Genomic DNA, 19030 nt, shown 5'->3' with positions numbered 1-19030 from the left:
AACTCTGAATCTCAAAATGCCTATGAGTAAGAAAAAACTGTTTTTACTACTGGGAATGATCTGTTTGGAACAAGGTAAATCTGCAACTCTCTCTCTTTCCAAAGGTAAGTTTCAAACGAACCCTTTATTTACCTTGTCTGAAGGACTAACCTTCACTGTCAATGGGCATCATCATTCCACTCCATATTCCTTTGGGAAAACCCAAGAAGCAAATATATTTTGGAGACCTAACTGTCTTTCCTGTAATTATTTTGAACTTTTCTCCTAAAATTAGCATATAAAGCTGGGGAAAACGTTTATGGAATATAACTTGGACAAGTTGCATTGATCTGGACTGTGCACTAATTTGGACAAGTTACACAACCCCATCCTCATTCACAGAACAAATTCTGGAAATCAGCATACTTGTTGAAGCATCTGTAATTTTTTGGAAAACTGCCTTGCTAGGAAGTATAAAGCATGCCCACTGTGGTGTATTACGAATGTTTTCTTTCTCCCTTAAGCAACATAAGCTGAGAACAGTTCTTGGCAGGCTTCTCCACAGTCAGATTTGTGCCAATCCTGAGAATCATCATGTTTTCTCTCTTTGCTCCAATGAGTTCATAATATAGTACATTTTCTTTCTGAGGTATTGATACTTCATTTAGCTGAAACAGTTAGAAAATAAGCTTTCGATCCGATGTCATGGCTGCATTGGGTTCGGAATCAAAAGGCTTAGTGTTATAACCATGCTTTGTCATTAATTAGCTGTGCATCTCTTTGGTTCTTTGTTTTCCCATCTCTAAAAAGGGTAGCAGTGCTTAATTCATAGGCATACATGGAGGGTTAAATGAGAAGTTATTTGAATGAGCTTTGTATATTTTAACATATTAACCTAAATAGCTGTGAAGGATACCTTCTCAAGGAAAACCGTATGTTCACCTACCCAACTTTTCTAAGTGTCTACTCTGTGCTAGGAATTGTGCTAAACCTTGGAAATGCAGAGATGAATAAAGACATAGAGTGTGTGAGTTTTTTTTCTTGAGTAGTTCAGACTCCAGTGAGGGAGACAGACAAACAATTCACTATCACAAGGTTGTTTGGCAAAACTATAAAAGGGGAAAGAAAAGAGTACTACACACTAAAGAAGAGAGACACTTAAAACACATCTCGAGGAAATCAATGAAGACTTCTCAGTTGAGGTGACCTCCAGGCTGAAGAATAAGAATTAGAGGACTCAGGTAGCCAAAGAAGTGTGGGGATTGTGATGCAGGGCTTTCTAGGCCATCCTAGAAAATGTAGAAAAGAATGATCTGCCATCCCTGGCAGTTGCAAACATCTTTAATCGAATGCCTCTCTTAACTGACAGGTCAAGAAATATTGAGGATAATAAGTAAATGCAATGTTTTCAGGGACAAAATATTTTCCATAATGACAAAAGAGTTATTTCTTCCATTATCTGGCAACGCTTCAATCCTAACACCAGTCTGGTGTGTGAATCAGGACAGTCTTCTCTCCACTCTCCTTGAACAATCTGGTACTTTCTACCCTCAGAAAGAATTAAATCCATTATCGAACTGTGTAATCAGGTACCACACACCATGGTCTCAGACTCAGTCTCCTGCGAGGGAGTAAAAGGTGAACACACAATTACAACCTAAGCCAGACTATGGCATCATCCACCTAGTGAAGGAATTAACTAAGCAACTTCTATGTATCAGGAACTGTGCTAGATATTGTTGGATATAGGTATCTCTAAGATTAAGTTCATATCTTTGAGGAGCTCACTGTCTAGTTAGCTTGAAAGTCAGACATAACCAGCTCAGCCAGAGTGGCTCAGTAGTTGAGCACTGCCCTATGAACCAGGAGGTCAGGGTTCAATTCCTGGTCAGGGCACATGCCCAGGTTGCAGGCTCGATCCCCAGCAGGGAGGCCTGCAGGAGGCAGCCGATCAATGATTCTCTCTCATAATTGGTGTTTCTATCTCTCTCTCCTCCCTTCCTTTTAAAATCAATATATATATAATTTTAAGGTCAGAAATAACCATAATGTATATAATTAATGTCACAGAAGTACAGAGTACTGCAAGGAGCTTCTAAGGCAGAGGTGGGGACCTTCAGGCCCGTGGTCTGAATAAGGCCTGCAAAATCATTTGGTCTGACCCTGCCAAGGCATTAGGGGTGAGTTAATAAATGTTTGACCACATACAGCAGGATAATTTTTATGTTTATAGTTTTGTATGGCCCAGAAATGATGTTATAAATATCCAAATGGTCCTTGGCCAAACAAAGGTTCCCTACCCTTTCTACATGATCCAGGGCCTACAGTTTTTCTTGCTCATAAGACTTCGCTGTGTCCCTCAATCCCAGAAGCTATCTAATTTTTTTTTTTTTTTTTTTTTTTTTTTTTTTTTTTTTTTTTTTTTTTTTTTGTCTTTTCATTTCTCCAGCTCCCTCTTGTGGGCAGAGTCTAGTGAAGGCACAGCCCTGGAATTACTTGAATGATTTTAGTCGCATTGTTGGGGGAAGCCAAGTGGTAAAGGGCTCTTACCCATGGCAGGTGAGTCTCTAAGAACATTCTCTGGTGGGTAGATTATGAGCTGTTTTGGGATTTGATACTTCAAAATCACCTGCTACTCACTAATGTACTCCTTTGGCCTAGCTCGGCATCAGAGAATCCATGAGTGTGTGTACAGGGGTTCAAGTCCCTCATGCTGTAGACCAGTTATATTGCAGAAAAGGTATGTCCAGAATAGTTACATGAACTATTGGCTTATTTAAGGTCTTTGCAATTCAGGTGTCTCTGAAACGAAGGCAGAAACATATCTGTGGTGGAACCATCATCTCTCCACAGTGGGTGATTACGGCTGCTCACTGCGTTGCAAACAGGTAGGGGAAGGCCCAGCACGTGTATAAGGGTCAGATTACCTCTTTTTCCCTGGGAATCAGAACAATAACTTTAAAACAGGAACTGTGTGATGTATGCTATAGTGAGAGAACATCTTAATTGCATAACACAAATGGGGCTCAGTGATTTGTCAGAGGGTACTCAACTTGGTAAAAAACATAATCTCTTATAGAAATAGTTAAATATGAATGGATGTTAATAAAGTATAATATCCAAGTGAGAAAAAGCATCACAAAAATATATTTGTGCAAGTTCTTTGTTAGTTTTCCTAAATTTCAGTGGGAAAAAAAATCACGCAGTTCATTATGCGTCTTAAGAAGTGTATAAAAAATAGCAAATAGAGGCCAGGAAAACATAAAGAAGGCTCTCACATCTTTCATATTGATCCCGCCCCTATGAGCTTCAATCTAACAAGTTCCATCCTTAATCCACTTTCCTGTATGTTTCAAATGTTTTATTGTTGCCAATGTTCTTGGTATTCATTAGGCTGCAATCAAGTTCATGTCCCCATATTTACCCTATTTCAAATCTGCAAATATCTGCTGGATATTTACTTGGTGCTAGTAGGTACCAAAGATACAAAGATGAGCCAAATCCCGTTTGGCTCAGTGGATAGAGCATTGGCCTGTGGACTGAAAGGTCCCAGGTTCAATTCTGGTCAAGGGCATGTACCCTGGTTGCAGGCACATCCCCAGTAGGGGATGTGCAAGAGGCAGCTGATTGATGTTTCTCTCTCATCGATGTTTCTAACTTTCTATCCCTCTCCCTTCCTCTCTGTAAAAAAAAATCAGTAAAATATATCTTTAAAAAAAAAAGATACAAAGATGAGTAAGACATACTTCCTGCCCCCGAGAGTTGACAGTCTAAAGAAGAATCACCTAATAATTCCTCTAATGTGGCAGGTGCCTAGGTTAGGGAGTTGCTATATGTTAAGTTAGGTACTTAATATAGCCAAGAGCCAGGAAAGTATATCAAGAGAAAAGTATGGCTTTCCCAGGTTTTTATAAAATCTGGGAGCAAAGGGTCCCAAAAGATGGCAAACCCAAAGCTCTTAATCCATCCCAATTCATCCCATCCCATTCCTTTCAGATAATTTTGCTTCAGGAAGGGAAATAGAATGGTCTTTCCCATGTCATGCCAGGTCTCTAAGTTCTAAATGTAAAGGAAGTAGGAAGAAGATTCCCCCCCCTCCTCCCACTGTTGTAATCAGTCCAAAGTCCTGAGAGTGCATGCTCTCTGGGACAGCAGAGTTATGGTGCTGTTATGCCATTCACAATATACATTCTGCATTAGCTTTCTAACAGTAACGCAACACACTTAATGGGGATCACAAGTCATTTGCTGAGGCCAGGCCAACCACCTAGGGTAGCTAAATGAAGTCCACTACAGCTTTAGACCCCTGAATTACAAAGTATATACAGCTTTAGACATTTTACAAATAAAATTGCAGAGCACTCGATTTATTACATCATTGACTCCTGAGGCCATTCATTACTGTTCTCCAATCAAATTGAGAACCTCTGCATTTTTAGCAAGAATGTGGGAATCATTCTCACTTTCTCTGTCCGGCAGCCTCCTACCCCCCATTATCCACCCTTGCCATTTTGAAGAGGCCAGTTTGTCAACCATTACAACTGTACTCAGAGGCTCAATGAAATCAATTCATTCTATTGCTTCCTCTTTAATAGAAATAGTGCATCGACTTTGAATGTTACTGCTGGAAAACATAATTTGAGCCAAGAAGAGCCCGGAGAGCAAACCCTCACCATTGAAAGCATCATCATACACCCCCAATTCTCCATCAAAAAACCAATGGACTATGACATTGCTCTTTTGAAGATGGCTGGCACCTTCCATTTTGGTAAACATTTCAGGCTCACCCTGAATTATCTATCCCCTGTTCTCCATAAATCCTGTTCTATAGCACATTCCTTATAGTATATGATATGCCCAGAAATTCTAGGTCATGGACTTAGAGACAGGGATTGGGGGTGGAGGGTCCCCTGCCTGAAATACTTTTGCTTATAGCTTCAGATATAGGATTATGTAGAGTTTCTATCTTTGTCTGAAAGGTGACACCTGGAAGTGTCAGGGAGAAATATCACAATTCTCACAAGATCTTAGGGGACCACTTAGATACTAGTGGGTGAATGTATCTGGTGACCTCTCCTCCATGCCCCGCCTTGCTCTTTTTTCAGGCCCATCTGTGGGGCCCATGTGTCTTCCAGAGCCAGGAGAACAATTTAAGGCTGGATTGATTTGCACGACTGCAGGCTGGGGCCGCCTGACTGAAAGTAAGAACTTCTATGCCTCTGCTCTTACCCAGATGTCAGAACTTTCTGTTGGGTAATCCAAAAATAGAAATGTTAATCTTATTTTTTAAAGAAAACTATTGTGCAAACATGTTTTAAAATAAGGGGATATAAAAATGTACTTAGAAGTTCAGGTCTTTTCAAAAGACACAAACCTGACTGGAGAAGGCACCTTCAACTCAGAAAGAGCAGTACGGTGCCTTGCATGGGCTCTCGTGTCTGTGTGTTCTAGATGGCATCCTCCCGCAAGTCTTGCAAGAAGTGAACCTGCCCATCTTGACCCAGGAGGAGTGTGTGGCAGCTCTGCTAACCCTAAATAAACCCATCAGTGGGCATACCTTTCTCTGCACAGGCTTCCTTGATGGAGGGAAAGATGCATGTCAGGTAGGTGGGAGCAACTGGGCTGATGGGTCCCAGGCAGGGCTTCCCTCAGCTGTAAGAAGCGACTTCTGAAAAGAGGAGTCAAGAGTGACAGGAGAGGTTTGAATCAAAATAAAGAGATAGCTTGAACAATCTGTTTACACCAAGAAGTGTGAGTGCAGAAGAGGTCTTCCACTTTTTCCCAAAGACTCAGTAACAGAGAATGCCAATCATGAGCTCAGGGTTCTCCACCTCTGAAGAATGGCTGGCTCTTTCCTATCTATAGAAGTTTCAGGTTCATGTATAACAGGAGCTTTCCTTTCCTTCCATCCCTCCTGATGAGCAAGACCTGAGGTCATTTTTACTACTGGGTAAGACTTCTTTGAGCCTGCAAGACGAGATGGGAACCGGAAGACAGCCTGATTGTGTGATGAAAGCCTAGGATGCAGAGAAGGAGGTGGAGTTGATAAGCTTCAATGTAACCAAGGATCTAATGTGAACTATGCTTGCCTGTTCTACCAGGCCCGAGAAGTGAAGAAATGTCATTGGTGCTCATCTAGCATCTTCATGGGGGGAAAGGGTGAGCACTCTGGGGCACAGACACTGATTGTGATGGTAACAGAGGCTTTCCCCCTCCAGGGAGATTCAGGAGGTTCCCTCATGTGCCGGAATAAGAAAGGGACTTGGACGCTCGCTGGCGTGACTTCCTGGGGTTCCGGCTGTGGTCGAGGCTGGAGAAACAATGTGCAAAAAGATGACCAAGGATCCCCTGGCATCTTCACAGATCTTAGTAAAGTGCTTCCCTGGATCAGCAAACACATCCACATTGGTAATAAAGCTGGCACCTAAGGTCAAGAAGCTAGGGCCAGAGAGGGTCTCAGCAGAGATCAGGCAAGTCAGGGCCACTGCGCAGCGAGGCTCTGCTTCTGTTCTCAGGGCAACACATCAGGACTGTGGAATTTCCTAAGGCTAAAACAAGAAGAAAGCATGGTGTGTGGTACAGCACACAGTCAATGAAACATGAATGCATCCATCCTAGCCTTTTCAAATTTGTCTTTAATTTAAACTATGTCAGCTAGTGATGTGTATTCACCACTTCTCAACTGTGCTAGCAAGATTCAGCATGCAATAGAAAGACCAGTGGTCATCAAGCACAGGGGACAATGTCTGGAGACATTTTTGGTTGTCACACAGAGAAGTGGTCGGCAAACTCATTAGTCAACAGAGCCAAATATCAATAGCACAACGATTAAAATTTCTTTTGAGAGCCAAATTTTTTAAACTATATAGAATGGCACATTGTTATTAACTTAGTGTACTCCTAAGCTGGCCTTTGCTAGAAACTCAAGAGGCCAAAGAGCTGCATGTGGCTCGTGAGCCGCAGTTTGCCGACCACTGCACTAGGGGAATGGGAGGGTGACATTAGCTTCTAGTGGATAGAGGCCGTGGATGCTGCTAAGCCTCCTACAATGCACAGACAGGCCCCGCAGAAAAAAATAACGCAGCCCCAAATGTTAGCAATGCCCTGGTTGAGAAGGCCTTATACCAGTGGTTCTCAACCTGTGTCTCTCGACCCTTTTGGGGTTTGAATGACCCTTTTACAGGGATCACCTAAGACCATTGGAAAACACAGATATTTACATTACAATTCATAACAGTAGCAAAATTACAGTGATGAAGTAGCAACAAAAATAATTTTATGGTTGGGGGTCACCATAAAACATGAGGAACTATAGTAAAGGATCACGGCATTAGGAAGGTTGAGAACCACTGCTGTATACAGATGTAGGTACAGTAAGTGTGAAAAGGCCTGGGTCTACATATACTGTCTACTAGCCTGACCAGTGAGTTTACTGAAACTTCATTTCTGTCTCCAAATCAACCCTAATTGTTTTCTAACTGGCACCTGCACCCGTAGTTCAAGCAATAGTTATCCCAACAATGCTCTTGTGGATGTGGTGAGTTATTCCATCTTGAGCTTCCCTTCTCCTGTAAAACCTGAGGGGTGGGCCAGATGACCTCTTCTTGCTCTGTGTAACCTCCAAGCTAATCATGGCCTGTCTCTTAATTCCCCTACTTAATAAACAGAGTGACATCATCTCCTTAAAACAAAAAGGCCATTTTCTGCTTTGCCAACTTGTCCCTCTGTTCTTTCCATAGATTAGATTCTCATTAGTTGCATATTGACTTGAAAAATCTCTGCACATTTAAGTCAAGGAGTTGCTAACTTCTTGAAACTGTTTAGGATACCACAAACTTTGAATTGCATCTTTCTTTTTCTTCCCCAGGGAAACGGAGAAAGAGCTCCAGAGGTGGGTATTTCTCCAGTCCACTCCCCAAGAAGCATGATTATACATCAGTTCCCTTTATAATCAAACGTCTTCCTTTATAAGAGCTGTCCTCACTCACTAGGTACAGAGCCACCACTTGGAAAACCCAGAGCCACTCCCTGCCGGTCAGGGCAGTTCTTCACCCAGCTGGAGCCCCAGATTCCCTCCCATTTCCCATCCTGTGCATCCTGACTCCCTCTCAATTCAGCAAGCATTTGCCAGATCCTTGCTTTGCATCAGAGACTTGAGGGAGGAGGGTAAGGTGGTGCAGATGCGGTCAAGAAGCTACACATCTTACCCTGAAAGTGCCCTTACATATTCCAGCTGTCATCCTGGATGGGTACTAAAGGATGGAGATTGGAAAACGCAGGTTGTAATAGAGACCAGTCATCTCAAAGGAGCTGAAGTGCAGGATAGGTGATAGGTTAATGAGGGAGATAGAAAGATAATGTGAGATCACGTTACAGAAATTTTAATGCCAGTCAAAATGGGAAGTTGATTAAATAGATTAGAGCTATACTTCAGTGGTATAAGAGCCGCACATAGGGAATATACACTGAGTGGCCAGATTATTATGATCTCTGAACGCATAATAATCTGGCCACTCAGTGTGTCTGTGTGTGTGTGTGTGTGTGTGTGTGTGTGTGTGTATTAGAGGTCTGGTGCATGAATTTGTGCATGGTTGGGGTCTGGCCAGCCTGGCCAGGGGGAGGGGTCATGGGCAGTTGGCTGGCCTGCCTGCTGGTCGAACTCCTGGTCAAGGGGACAATTTGCATATTAGCCTTTTATTATATAGGATATACATTGAGTGGCCAGATTATTCTGCATTCAGAGATCATAATAATCTGGCCACTCAGTGTATAGGTCAGAAGGGAAAACAATTCAAGGTGGATTTATGAGATTATACATTAGTTCAAGAGACAAGAAATACAGGCTTGACCTAGGGCATGGGCCAGAGGATGAGAGGAGGAGACAGACACAAGAAGAATTAGGACTTGTTGGTCACTTAGAGGAAGGGTGGAGAGGGGGAATCAAGGACACTACCGACGTTTAAGACATGACAGAATTAAGAAAGGGGCAGATAAAAATAATCAAAGCCGAAGTGGAAGCACTCTTGCATATCCAGAGAAATTTCGTTTGTAGCATGTTAACTTTCAGGGGCAATACCTAGAAGACGATTGAAAAATCAGGTCTAAAGTTTCAAAATGTAGAGACCATAGTTGAAACTGAGGCTATGAATGAGGCTGGTCAGAGAACCCAGGCAGAGAGGGATGAAAATTAATGACAGAACCTGGAACTACCTGTATTTATAGAATGGAGTATGGGGTCAGAGAAAGAAGAGGGAAGGGAAAAATAACCACAGAATCTCAAGGTTAAGCAGGACCTAAAAGGAACAAAAATAAATAAATAAATAAATAAATAAATAAATAGCATCTAGAACCAAGGCAGGAAAAGGTTTCGTGAAAAAAGAAAGCACGCATAACGAAGAACCAAGAGGTCCCAGCATCCATCTGGATCCTGGAAAGCGAGGGCTACCGTGACTAGCCATCGTTGTTAGCCTGATTCTGTGGCTTCCCTCCCAGCCGCATGCAGGGAGAAGGATCGTGTGGTCAGGGAGTCGGAGGGGGAGCTGCACTTCCCAGAAAGCCCCGACCTCTATTATGACAGCAAGCAGTGAGTAGCCTTCTCTGCCACTCCTACCTCCGGTCTAACCGTGCCCAGTAGCATGGACAGCCACTGTCTGTCTAGAAATAACACCCTCCTGACGTATCTGCCTGCAGACTGTGCGTCTGGACCCTGTTGGTACCCGAGGACAAGCATGTGTTACTCAGCTTTTCCCGCTTGGATGCAGAGTCTTGTGACCACAATTACCTGTCAATGCACTCTTTAGAAGACAGACTTCTGGGTAAGTGGATTGCCACGCTGTCAAGTGGACACTCATGCTCGGAGGGCTTCATGGGGCCTCGGTGCAGTATGTCTGGCACTGAGCCATCTGTGCCCACCACATTTCCTGTCTCCAACATTTGAGACTCAGGATGGGTGGAGGAAAAGAACTAAACCTGGGCCAGTGTGAGGGCTGGGAGGCCACAGGGCATTTTACTCGCTGCATGGGCTTCCCATGGAACCAGGCTTCCGACATTCATTTCAGATCCCGAGCCCATCAGGAGGAAAATGCAGGCACCCTGCAGGGCCTCTGCCTCCCAGGCCCCAGGCAGCATGCGGCTTTTCTAGGCATGAAAACGGGCTTTCCCTGTCTCGTCCAGCTGAAAGTAAAAATGGATACTCACGAGTTAGAGAGAAAAGTTGCTTATATAAAACACAGACATGAACGGGCATTTCTGTGCTTCTTAACTGGAGGCGATTTTGCCTCCCAGGAGACCGCTGGCAGTGTCTTAGGAGCCTTTTTGGTGTCACAACTGGAGGGAGAAGGTCGGGCATCCAGAGGTCAGAGGCCAGGAATGTGCAAAACACCCTACAGTGCCCAGGAGCCTGAACACAAAGAACGTTCCAGTTCAAAATGTCAGTAGTGCCAAGGTTGAGAAACCCCGGGCTAGACGATCCTGCACTATCGTGACGAGTTCAGGTCTCCTTCAGTCTTTGAAGGGTGCTGTTTTCTAGACTGTGAACAAAGACTCTTCTTACGTTGCAGGGAAATTCTGTGGAGAAAGCCTCGCTTCATCAGTTCTTGTTGCCTCCAACTCTCTGAGGCTGAAGTTCGTCTCTGATGCCACAGATTATGCCGTTGGTTTTAATCTCACCTACCAAGCTCGTCAACCAAACTACCTTCCCGGTAAAACCACTTTCCTTTTATCACACACTATCCAGGCCTTTTGTCAAAGTTGAGGCCCCATAGGAATGGGGTAAGGGGCAGGGAGCCCCCGCCCAAGGCCCCCTTGGCTCCAAGGCAGAGAGGAGCACTGGCTTGTGAGACGCCAGGTACAGCGCTCCTATTGCACACCTAAGTGAGCTGAGCATGCCCAGTGAGTTCTGGAAAATCAGTGCACGAACCTCTTCCTCCATGCTGGCTCTGCCTGAAGATTCGGGTCATGCATCATTCCTGGAAGACAAGAGGAAACACAAAGGGCTTCCTCTGTGCTTGGCTGATGCACTGCTGGCATGCTTTCCCTTGTGTTTCAGAGTCCGGTTGCAGTTCCTTGACTGTCCTCTTTGAGGAAGGCCTCATACAGAGTCTTCATTATCCGGAAGATTACAATGACATGGCCAACTGTAACTGGGTGTTTCAAGCCCCCAAACACTACCTAATTAAGGTACAGACTCTGGCTCCCCTTCCTTTGCTATGGCATCTCCACAGAATAGCTAACTGAAGTACCACAGGGAAGCTTTTTATCTGATCTATTCACTGCTGTAACCCTAGTCCCTAGTCCTTAGTATCTGGCATATAACAAACCAGCCTATTTCTCCCTTTAACTACCCACACTCACCACCAGGTGGCAACTGCACACTTTATTTTTGTTGGAAGTGCTGCCTTAGTCTTTGTACCTGGTAAATTGTTTCATCATTCCCTGGTCCCTTCTAGAAACACTCTGTAAGTGATGGCTAACAAAAGTCGATGACAGTGAGGCCCAAATCATCTGCTCTTGTGGAGAGGGGACAGGGCAAGCACAGAGGAACCAGCATAGAGCAGGTACAGGTGCGCTGGTGTGAGCGTCATGACATGTACTGGAAGGGGTGCTGGGAGGTGAGGCTCAGGTTAATGAATGGAGAGCCTCGAATGCCAGGATACAGAGCTTACTCAGCACTTGATTAGTGGTGTTTGTGCCCACTAGTGTTTGTAAACACTAGCGAGCCATCTGCACAGACATGCCTCTGGGTAGTTGAAAGTGAGAATGCATTCACAGTGAGGTGGAACTAGGCATTTATTTAGAAGTCTTTCTCTTAAAATTATAATTGAAAGCAAGATAATATGAAGTTGAGAAAGTAGAGTAGAAAATAAAGGGGGGCCCTGGTGGTTTGGCTCAGGGGGTGAAGTGTCGGCCTGTGGACTGAGGGGTCCTGGGTTCTATTTTGGTCAGGACACATGCCTGGGTTGTGGGCTGGATCCCTGGTGAGGTGCATGCAGGAGGCAGCTGATCGGTGATTCTCTCTCATCGTTGAGGATTCTATCTCTCTCTACCTCCCCTTTCCTCTCTGAAATCAATAAAAAAAATTTTAAAAAAAGAAAAAGAAAAGAAAAGGGGAAGAATAGGGTGAATAACACCACCAAGTTCTCAGATGTTCAAGAGGTAAAACGTGATCTGAAACCCAGGAGAACCAAATTGGTGTGATGTTATAACAGTCTAGAGAATGGAGCCTTTAACTTAGAACATAAAACAAAATAAACAAACAAAATGGTGTGGCCAACACTTTGAATTTACTACACAATCTCAGAATTTAAAGAGAAGGAGGGCTGAGCACTCACTGTCCAGTCCCCATCTCACCCCCTACCCCAATAAAAAAGTAGAATAACTGGACTGGAGGACTGAAGAACAGAGAGAAGGTAGGAGTGTCAGAAATATCAGGGTAAGTCCAATCTCGGGAGCAGAAACAAGATCACACAGGCCTTACCAAAGAGTGGGAGGAGAAGACACAGAGGAGGTGAGCCCAGCTCTTTTCCTACAAGTTCCTGAAACCCCAACACAGGCAGGGCAGGTGTTTCAGGAGGAAGAAACATTAAGGGGAGACATGTTATTAGTGATGGAGGAAAAAAGTAAAAGAATGAGCATTCTCTAGAAGGAGGATGAAGACATATTTAGTTGAAAATCTGAATGTGCCAGAGCTAGAAGTGAGTAAAAAAATCTATTCATTAAATGTCCATGGACTGCCGAGCATCTGTGAAATGAGGCTCTCACACCTCTGGTGACAGGATCATCCAAGGTCTCAGGCAAGATAGTAATTTTGAAATTAGCATTGCCAGTCATAACTGTGTGCTTGCCATGACTCAGAGAGAAAAGGATTTACTTCCAGAAAGCATCCCACTAAGGGATGTTTAAGAAATGTTTGAATGAATCCTGTGTCTGACTCGGCTCCTTCTTCCCATGCCTACATTCACCACTAATGACCTCCACTTTTGTCCCATCCATGCAGTCCTGTGTCTCCGGCTGAGTGTGAACCCTGTCATCTGTATGTTTAAAATGTGAACTCCTGCTTCATCAGCCCTTTATCCTGCTGCTCTTCTCTTCACACTCCACTGGCCAGTGCTTTCAAACTGCTCAAATATTGTTCTTTGCTCCTCCTTGGAAAGGAGCTTAAACATTTGCATATTTCCCCACCCTTACATTTGAATTATATTTGGTCGCTTAGATGTTTCAGTAAGTTTGGGAGCAATGGAATAGCATCTTTTCCTAAGTAACTTGACCCACTCATAAACATTCCACTAACTTTCTCGTCTAAGGTCGAACTCCAGAGCAAGTTACACAATCCTAACTTCTCTACCTAATCAAAATCAGGTGATCCGCCCCTATTATTCAGTCTGGATGTAATGTTGAGTCTTCTCAGCTTTCCTTTCAGAATCTGGAAATAGAAGAGAGTGGAGACTGCACTTCCGACTACGTGACAGTGCACTGGGATGTAGAAAGGAAGAAGGAAATAGGTGTGTGTTCCTGGAGCTCAGCTGCCCTGGTTTGTGTTTGGACCCAGTCCTTCTGGGGAATAAAAAGGATCTGACTCAATGGTCCCTCATTCTCCCCCATCCCTCTCTCCACTCTCACCATCACCACTTCCTCTTCTCCTACATCAGGGGCAGGAAAAGCAAGAGGGAGAATCACAGAACCATTTGGACAGAAATACAGAGAGAGCCCATATGAGCAAGGGGTCAGAAGGGAAATAGTTCACTATGGAAATAGGAGTGTTTGAGAGATAAACAGAACAGAAATGTTGATGAGATTAAAAACATATTAAAAAGAAGCCAACTAGTGACATCCACCAGGAAAGCTTATTTCCTAACAGACACCTAAAGGACAATTCTTTTTTTCTTTAATGCTGGCCCTTGACCGTGTCTCGCCTGACCCAGCTCGGTTGTGTGGCTTTGCTGCCCCTGCCCCTCTGCTGAGCTCCTCTGGTGTGATGCTCATCAGCTTCCAGTCGGATGAAAATGTGACCTTCAGAGGCTTTCAGGCTACAGTCTCCTTCATCCCTGAAGCAGGTAAGAAGGAAAGGCAACAGATCTGAATTTTCATCCTCATAACGTGTTAATCAAGTCTCATCATTTGCAGCAGTTCTGTTCTAGAAAATCGCTACAAATGCTGAAATTAGTGAATACTGAACCAGTGTTCCTACGGGAGATATAAAGTTAGGCTCCTCTGAGCCTCTGGTTTGATGTCTATTTCTGTTGAACGTCACCTTATTTCATATATATTGTTGATTCACTAACGCTGAACTCACAGCCAATACCCTGTAACTCAAACCTGAACAAAGCTTATCTATCACATGCATCTTCAACGGCAGTACAGCCTCCTTGCACTTAGGAACACCTGATGGCACTTCAGCACAAAGCTCAGGGCCATTTAAACAGCAAAATCGTCAACAAAACACACAAAAATGCAATAAGAACAAACACACACTCCCACACAACAAAACGTGGCACTAAAGAGACCATGGCAAGAGCACTTACTGACAGTATGAGAGCTGAAACAAGAAGGCAGAGTGAGAGTCTCCTTAGACCTCAGTGAGGGACACCTGCTCAGGTGACTTAAATTCTTCACAAATGTCCATGAATGACCATGGAAATACCATGAGTACTGGTTTTGAGTCACAAATAAATGTTAGTGAGTAGGTAAATTTGCAAATACAGAATTCTCAAAAGATGAGAATCAACTGCATATCTGAATCTTGGCCTATGCTTATGAGATATGTGACCTCAGAGTCATCTAAGCCTCATTTACTTCAACCTTACAATGGGTGACTAACACCTGCCTAGTAAGAATGTAGTGATGATTAAATCAGATAAGGTATGCTTGGCCAAGAGCAGGTGCGTGACATGTAACAGGGTCTCCAAAATGTGAAATGTCTTCACCACCCCCAGTCCTTAGACACCTGAATTACACAGCTTCCTTCCAAGCTCTCACACCCATGAGCACTTGGTCCAAATCCCACAAAACTTCTCAAGTTGTTCATTCTTGTTAGGGGGTAAGCAGCAATTTATAGCAAAGCCAGGTTACAGTTGAGATACTACACTTTTTAGTTAAAATACCCACAGAGTTCAGCTAACGGAGATGCCCCAGGACTCTAACAATAATAATATTCTGCTGAGCCCCAAGCACCAGTTGGCTTGTGTGATCTGAGCATTATATTATGCTTACTCCCAGATTTAAACATCTCCGGATCAGAGGATGGGTCAATGCTTCTGGAGACATGGAATGTCCTTCCGGAAGAAGACAATGCTTCCGGTAAGCTGGGTTTCTGTGTGTTTTCTTTAATCCTCACTGGAGGAGTGAGGATATTTTTTCCCATTGATTTTTAGAGAGAGTGGAAAGAAAGGGATAGAAGGATGGGGGGAGAAAGAGAGAGAAACATTGATGGGAAAGAGACACATTGATTGGCTGCCTCCCGCTTGTGCCTCGACCAGAGCCAGGATTAAACCTGAAACCGAGGTATGTGCCCTTGACTGGGAATCAAACTCAAGATCCAAGATGCTCTAACCCAGGGGTCTTCAAACTACGGCCCGTGGGCCACATGCGGCCCGCAGAGGAGTCTGATCCGGCCCGCCAGGTTTTTTGGGCAGTGAGCGCAGCCGAGGTGTTACAGTAGGAATTAGTAGTTCATATAGTCCGGCCCTCCAGCTCTCTGAGGGACCGTGATCTGGCCCCCACTTTAAAAAGTTTGAGGACCCCTGCAAACCACTTAGAAACTGGTTAGGGCCGAAACCGGTTTGGCTCAGTGGTAGAGCGTCAGTCTGCGGACTGAAAGGTCCCGGGTTCGATTCCGGTCAAGGGCATGTACCTTAGTTGCGGGCACATCCAAGGGTGTGCAAGAGGCAACTGGTCGATGTTTCTCTCATCGACGTTTCTAGCTCTCTATCTCTCTCCTTTCCTCTCTGTAAAAAATCAATAAAATATATTAAAAAGAAAAAAAGAAAAAAAAAAAAAAGAAACTGGTTAGGGCCTGGTAAGCTGTTTGGAGGAATGTGACCAAGGATACACACAGAGGCTATCAGCCAGGGTACAATCAGGGGAATGGCATGTGGGAGTCCTAACCTCCAGGACCCAAGAAGGTGCCCTGATTTGGAGAAAGAGTTTTCAGAGAGGTAATCAAGTTAAAATGAGGTCAAATGGGACCCCAATCTAACATGACTGGTGCCCTCAAAAAAGGGGCAATCTGGATGCAGAGAGAGACACACGCACACAGGGAGAACATCACATGGACATGAAGGCAGAGACTGGGGTGATGCAGTGTCTTTAAGCCAAGGAACAACAAAGCTTGCCAGCGAACCACCAGAAGCTACGGGAGAGGCATGGAACAGCTTCTCTCTCACAGCCCTCGGAAGGAACCAACCCTTCTAGCACCTTTCTCTCGGCCTTCTAGTCTCCAGAACTGTGACGCAATAAATTCCCATTTTTTCTAAGACACCAGTTTGTGATGTTTTGCTGCGGCAGGTCTGGCAAGCTAATACACCAGGGACTGGCTTACATGCTGTGGGGCTGACTGAGCCGGTCAGTCCAGAGGGCAGTCATAAGGGAAGCCTTCACAGGTATGGCTGAGGCCGTTCTCCACGGGCGCAATGTCTCCTCTCCTCTGGCGAAGCCTCAGCTCTGCGTTTAAGGCCTTTCCAACTAAAGAAGTCAGGCCCACCCAGAGAGGCCAGGATGCCCTTCCTTCCATAGTCACCTGATTAGGGACCTTCCTCACCTCTGCAAAATCCCTTCCCACAACATCTCACTCATGTTTGACTGAGTAACCAGAGGCTGCAGCCTAACCAAGTTGACACATTAAAAAACCCATCTGTGGGCTGTGGTCATTGTCCCTTTGCTCCAAGCAACACAAATGACTCAATCACAGACCTTCCTTCAAAAGCATCTCTTAGCTCCAGCTTCGCCAGCTGAAAAAGTGGAGTGTTTCTTTAAATCTGAAACCAGGAATTTTTAAGCTGTGTGACATGACAACTAAAATGGGTTTTTCTTTGTTTGTTTGCTTGCTTGTTTGTTTTTATGCACTGAGTGTAGCACAGCGTGCCGGGGTTTAGGGGCAGAACATGAGGCTGAATTCAGAAATGTGGGCTTCTGCCCCAGCTTTGCTATTTTCAAGCCACGTGATCACAAACAAGGTGTGGACTCTCTCTGAGGTTCTATCTCCAAAATAAAATGGTTGAAAAAGGACAACGACACTTTCAGAAGGATCTGTTCCTTTATGGGAAATGTTTGGTAAACTCAGCAGTTCTATGAAAATGAAGCTTCTATAATTACTCTTAGAATGGAGGCATTAGCCCAGTTTGCTCTATCTTAACTTGTTCATAGTTTAAAAAACAGACACTAATTGTCTCCACCAAAGAAAACCTTCTGCTTTTGTCCCTATAAGAGACAAGGAACCAGAGGCTGGGCAAGTTACTGAACAACCAAATTCCGGGTTGTGTTCAAGTAAGAGGGGGACCAACTTCCTTCATGTCTTTCTGTTGGACGCTTTCCCCTTCTCCCCTTCCTGGAGGCTGGCCTTCCTCCCGTTGCAGGTCTGAGGCTCCCACCCCCAGGCTGGCAGCCATTCCCCTGCAAACTGCATGTGCTGCCCCCCTTACTTCCTGTTGTCTCCACAGCCCCACTGTGAACTCACATTTACGACGTTCTGGAGGCTCTACCTACCCCAGCCCCTGCCGTAACAGATGCTGTCTGGGAAGAGTTGAAGTAACTGCTAGTAAATACTGATCGGGAGCTACACCAGTGGGCACAGCTCTGCAGACATAGCTGCTCAGGAAGGAACCCCAGGGTATGGGTGTGGGAATGATGGTGGAATAGGACTCTACAAACTATTCTTCTGACTTTTCTCAAACACAATTTCTGGTAAATTCTGGGTCATTCTCAGTGTCTCAATTCTCTTGCCTTTATACTGTCTTACTCCATCAGGCCCAGGTAAGCCTCCCATTGCCAGGAGCGGGCAAGGTTTTCCGTGCCTTGTTTCTGCTACCCAAGTTGAGGTTGAAGACATTCCAGAAAGCAAAGTGTTTGTTACCTTTGCTTTATGACCATCTGCAGTGCTGGGGGTGGGAGGTGAGAGGTGCGGGGGAAGGTTGGGATCCTGACCAGGTGGTATCAACATACTTTAATTTAAAATCCTTGAAGAGGAAAACCAAGGGAACTCTGATTCAAAAATAGTCCGCACTGCTCACGGTGTTGGGTGCTTGGAGTGGGTAAGGCGCTCCATCAGTGTTGTCTCAAAAGCTCACTCAAGTTAACTAGATTTGTCTGCTGACATCCTTTTCTGGGTGTAAGCTGACAGAGTCCTTATGCCCAAAGGGGCTGATAAGATTCAGTCCCCTATCCACACAGTGTTCCCAGACTTGTTTAGATGGCAATTTCCAATTTTCAGTAGAATGAGAGCAACCTTTCATGGCTTACCAAGAAGTCTGTAACTATTTACTGAGATTTGCTGTACGTACCAAGAATTTGCCTTCCTGCTCTATCTCTCCCTTAGAGATTAAGAGGAACAAAGAGTGCATTCCTCTTGACTGACCTCCCATTCAGTGTTTATGTATAAAAGGCATTCACAGTTAATATAGCTGCTGCAGTCTGTCAATGGCTTGCAGTCCTCCCAATCCCGCTTTCTTGTCTTTCTTTTTTTCTCTTGTTTTCTTTTCTTTTCTTTAAAATATATTTTATTGTTTTTTTACAGAGGGGAATATAGAGGGATAGAGAGTTAGAAACATCGATGAGAGAGAACCATCGATCAGCTGCCTCTTGCACACTCCCCACTGGGAGGTACATGCCCTTGATCAGAATCGAACCCAGGATCGCCTAGCCCCAGACTGACGCTCCATCCACTGAGCCAAACTGGCCCCGGCTTGTCCTTCTTTTCTTAATTCCCACGTCCCTACCTCAGCCCAATTCACCTGTCATGCTGGCCCTGGCACTTTTCTCAGGATGACATTTTTGCACAATACACAAAGGACAGGCCAGAGCCAGGATGAACAGGAAGGAATGCAGTGGGTGGCCACTTGTG

At 44.6% G+C, this 19030-nt stretch overlaps 2 protein-coding genes across 3 annotated transcripts in view; one reads left to right on the top strand and one right to left on the bottom strand.

Moving 5' to 3' along the window:
• Nucleotides 1-19030, bottom strand: part of PPFIBP2 (PPFIA binding protein 2) — a 203521-nt gene that overhangs the window by 73185 nt on the left and 111306 nt on the right. The window lies entirely within an intron of this gene.
• Nucleotides 17-18056, top strand: OVCH2 (ovochymase 2; the record flags this gene model as incomplete). Its single annotated transcript, XM_084894057.1, has 16 exons — nucleotides 17-104; nucleotides 2429-2538; nucleotides 2776-2867; nucleotides 4575-4747; nucleotides 5085-5180; nucleotides 5431-5582; nucleotides 6198-6387; nucleotides 7847-7870; nucleotides 9472-9562; nucleotides 9670-9794; nucleotides 10539-10679; nucleotides 11027-11157; nucleotides 13385-13478; nucleotides 13899-14030; nucleotides 15193-15273; nucleotides 17938-18056. 16 exons carry the CDS (start codon nucleotides 17-19, stop codon nucleotides 18054-18056), a joined length of 1839 nt encoding a protein of 612 aa, XP_084750183.1.

This window comes from Pipistrellus hanaki, assembly GCF_964339955.1.
Source record: "Pipistrellus hanaki genome assembly, chromosome: 9".
Classification (NCBI taxonomy): Eukaryota; Metazoa; Chordata; class Mammalia; order Chiroptera; family Vespertilionidae; genus Pipistrellus; species Pipistrellus hanaki.
The sequence above is the reverse complement of the archived record's forward strand: the minus strand, read 5'-3'. Positions and strand labels throughout refer to the sequence as shown.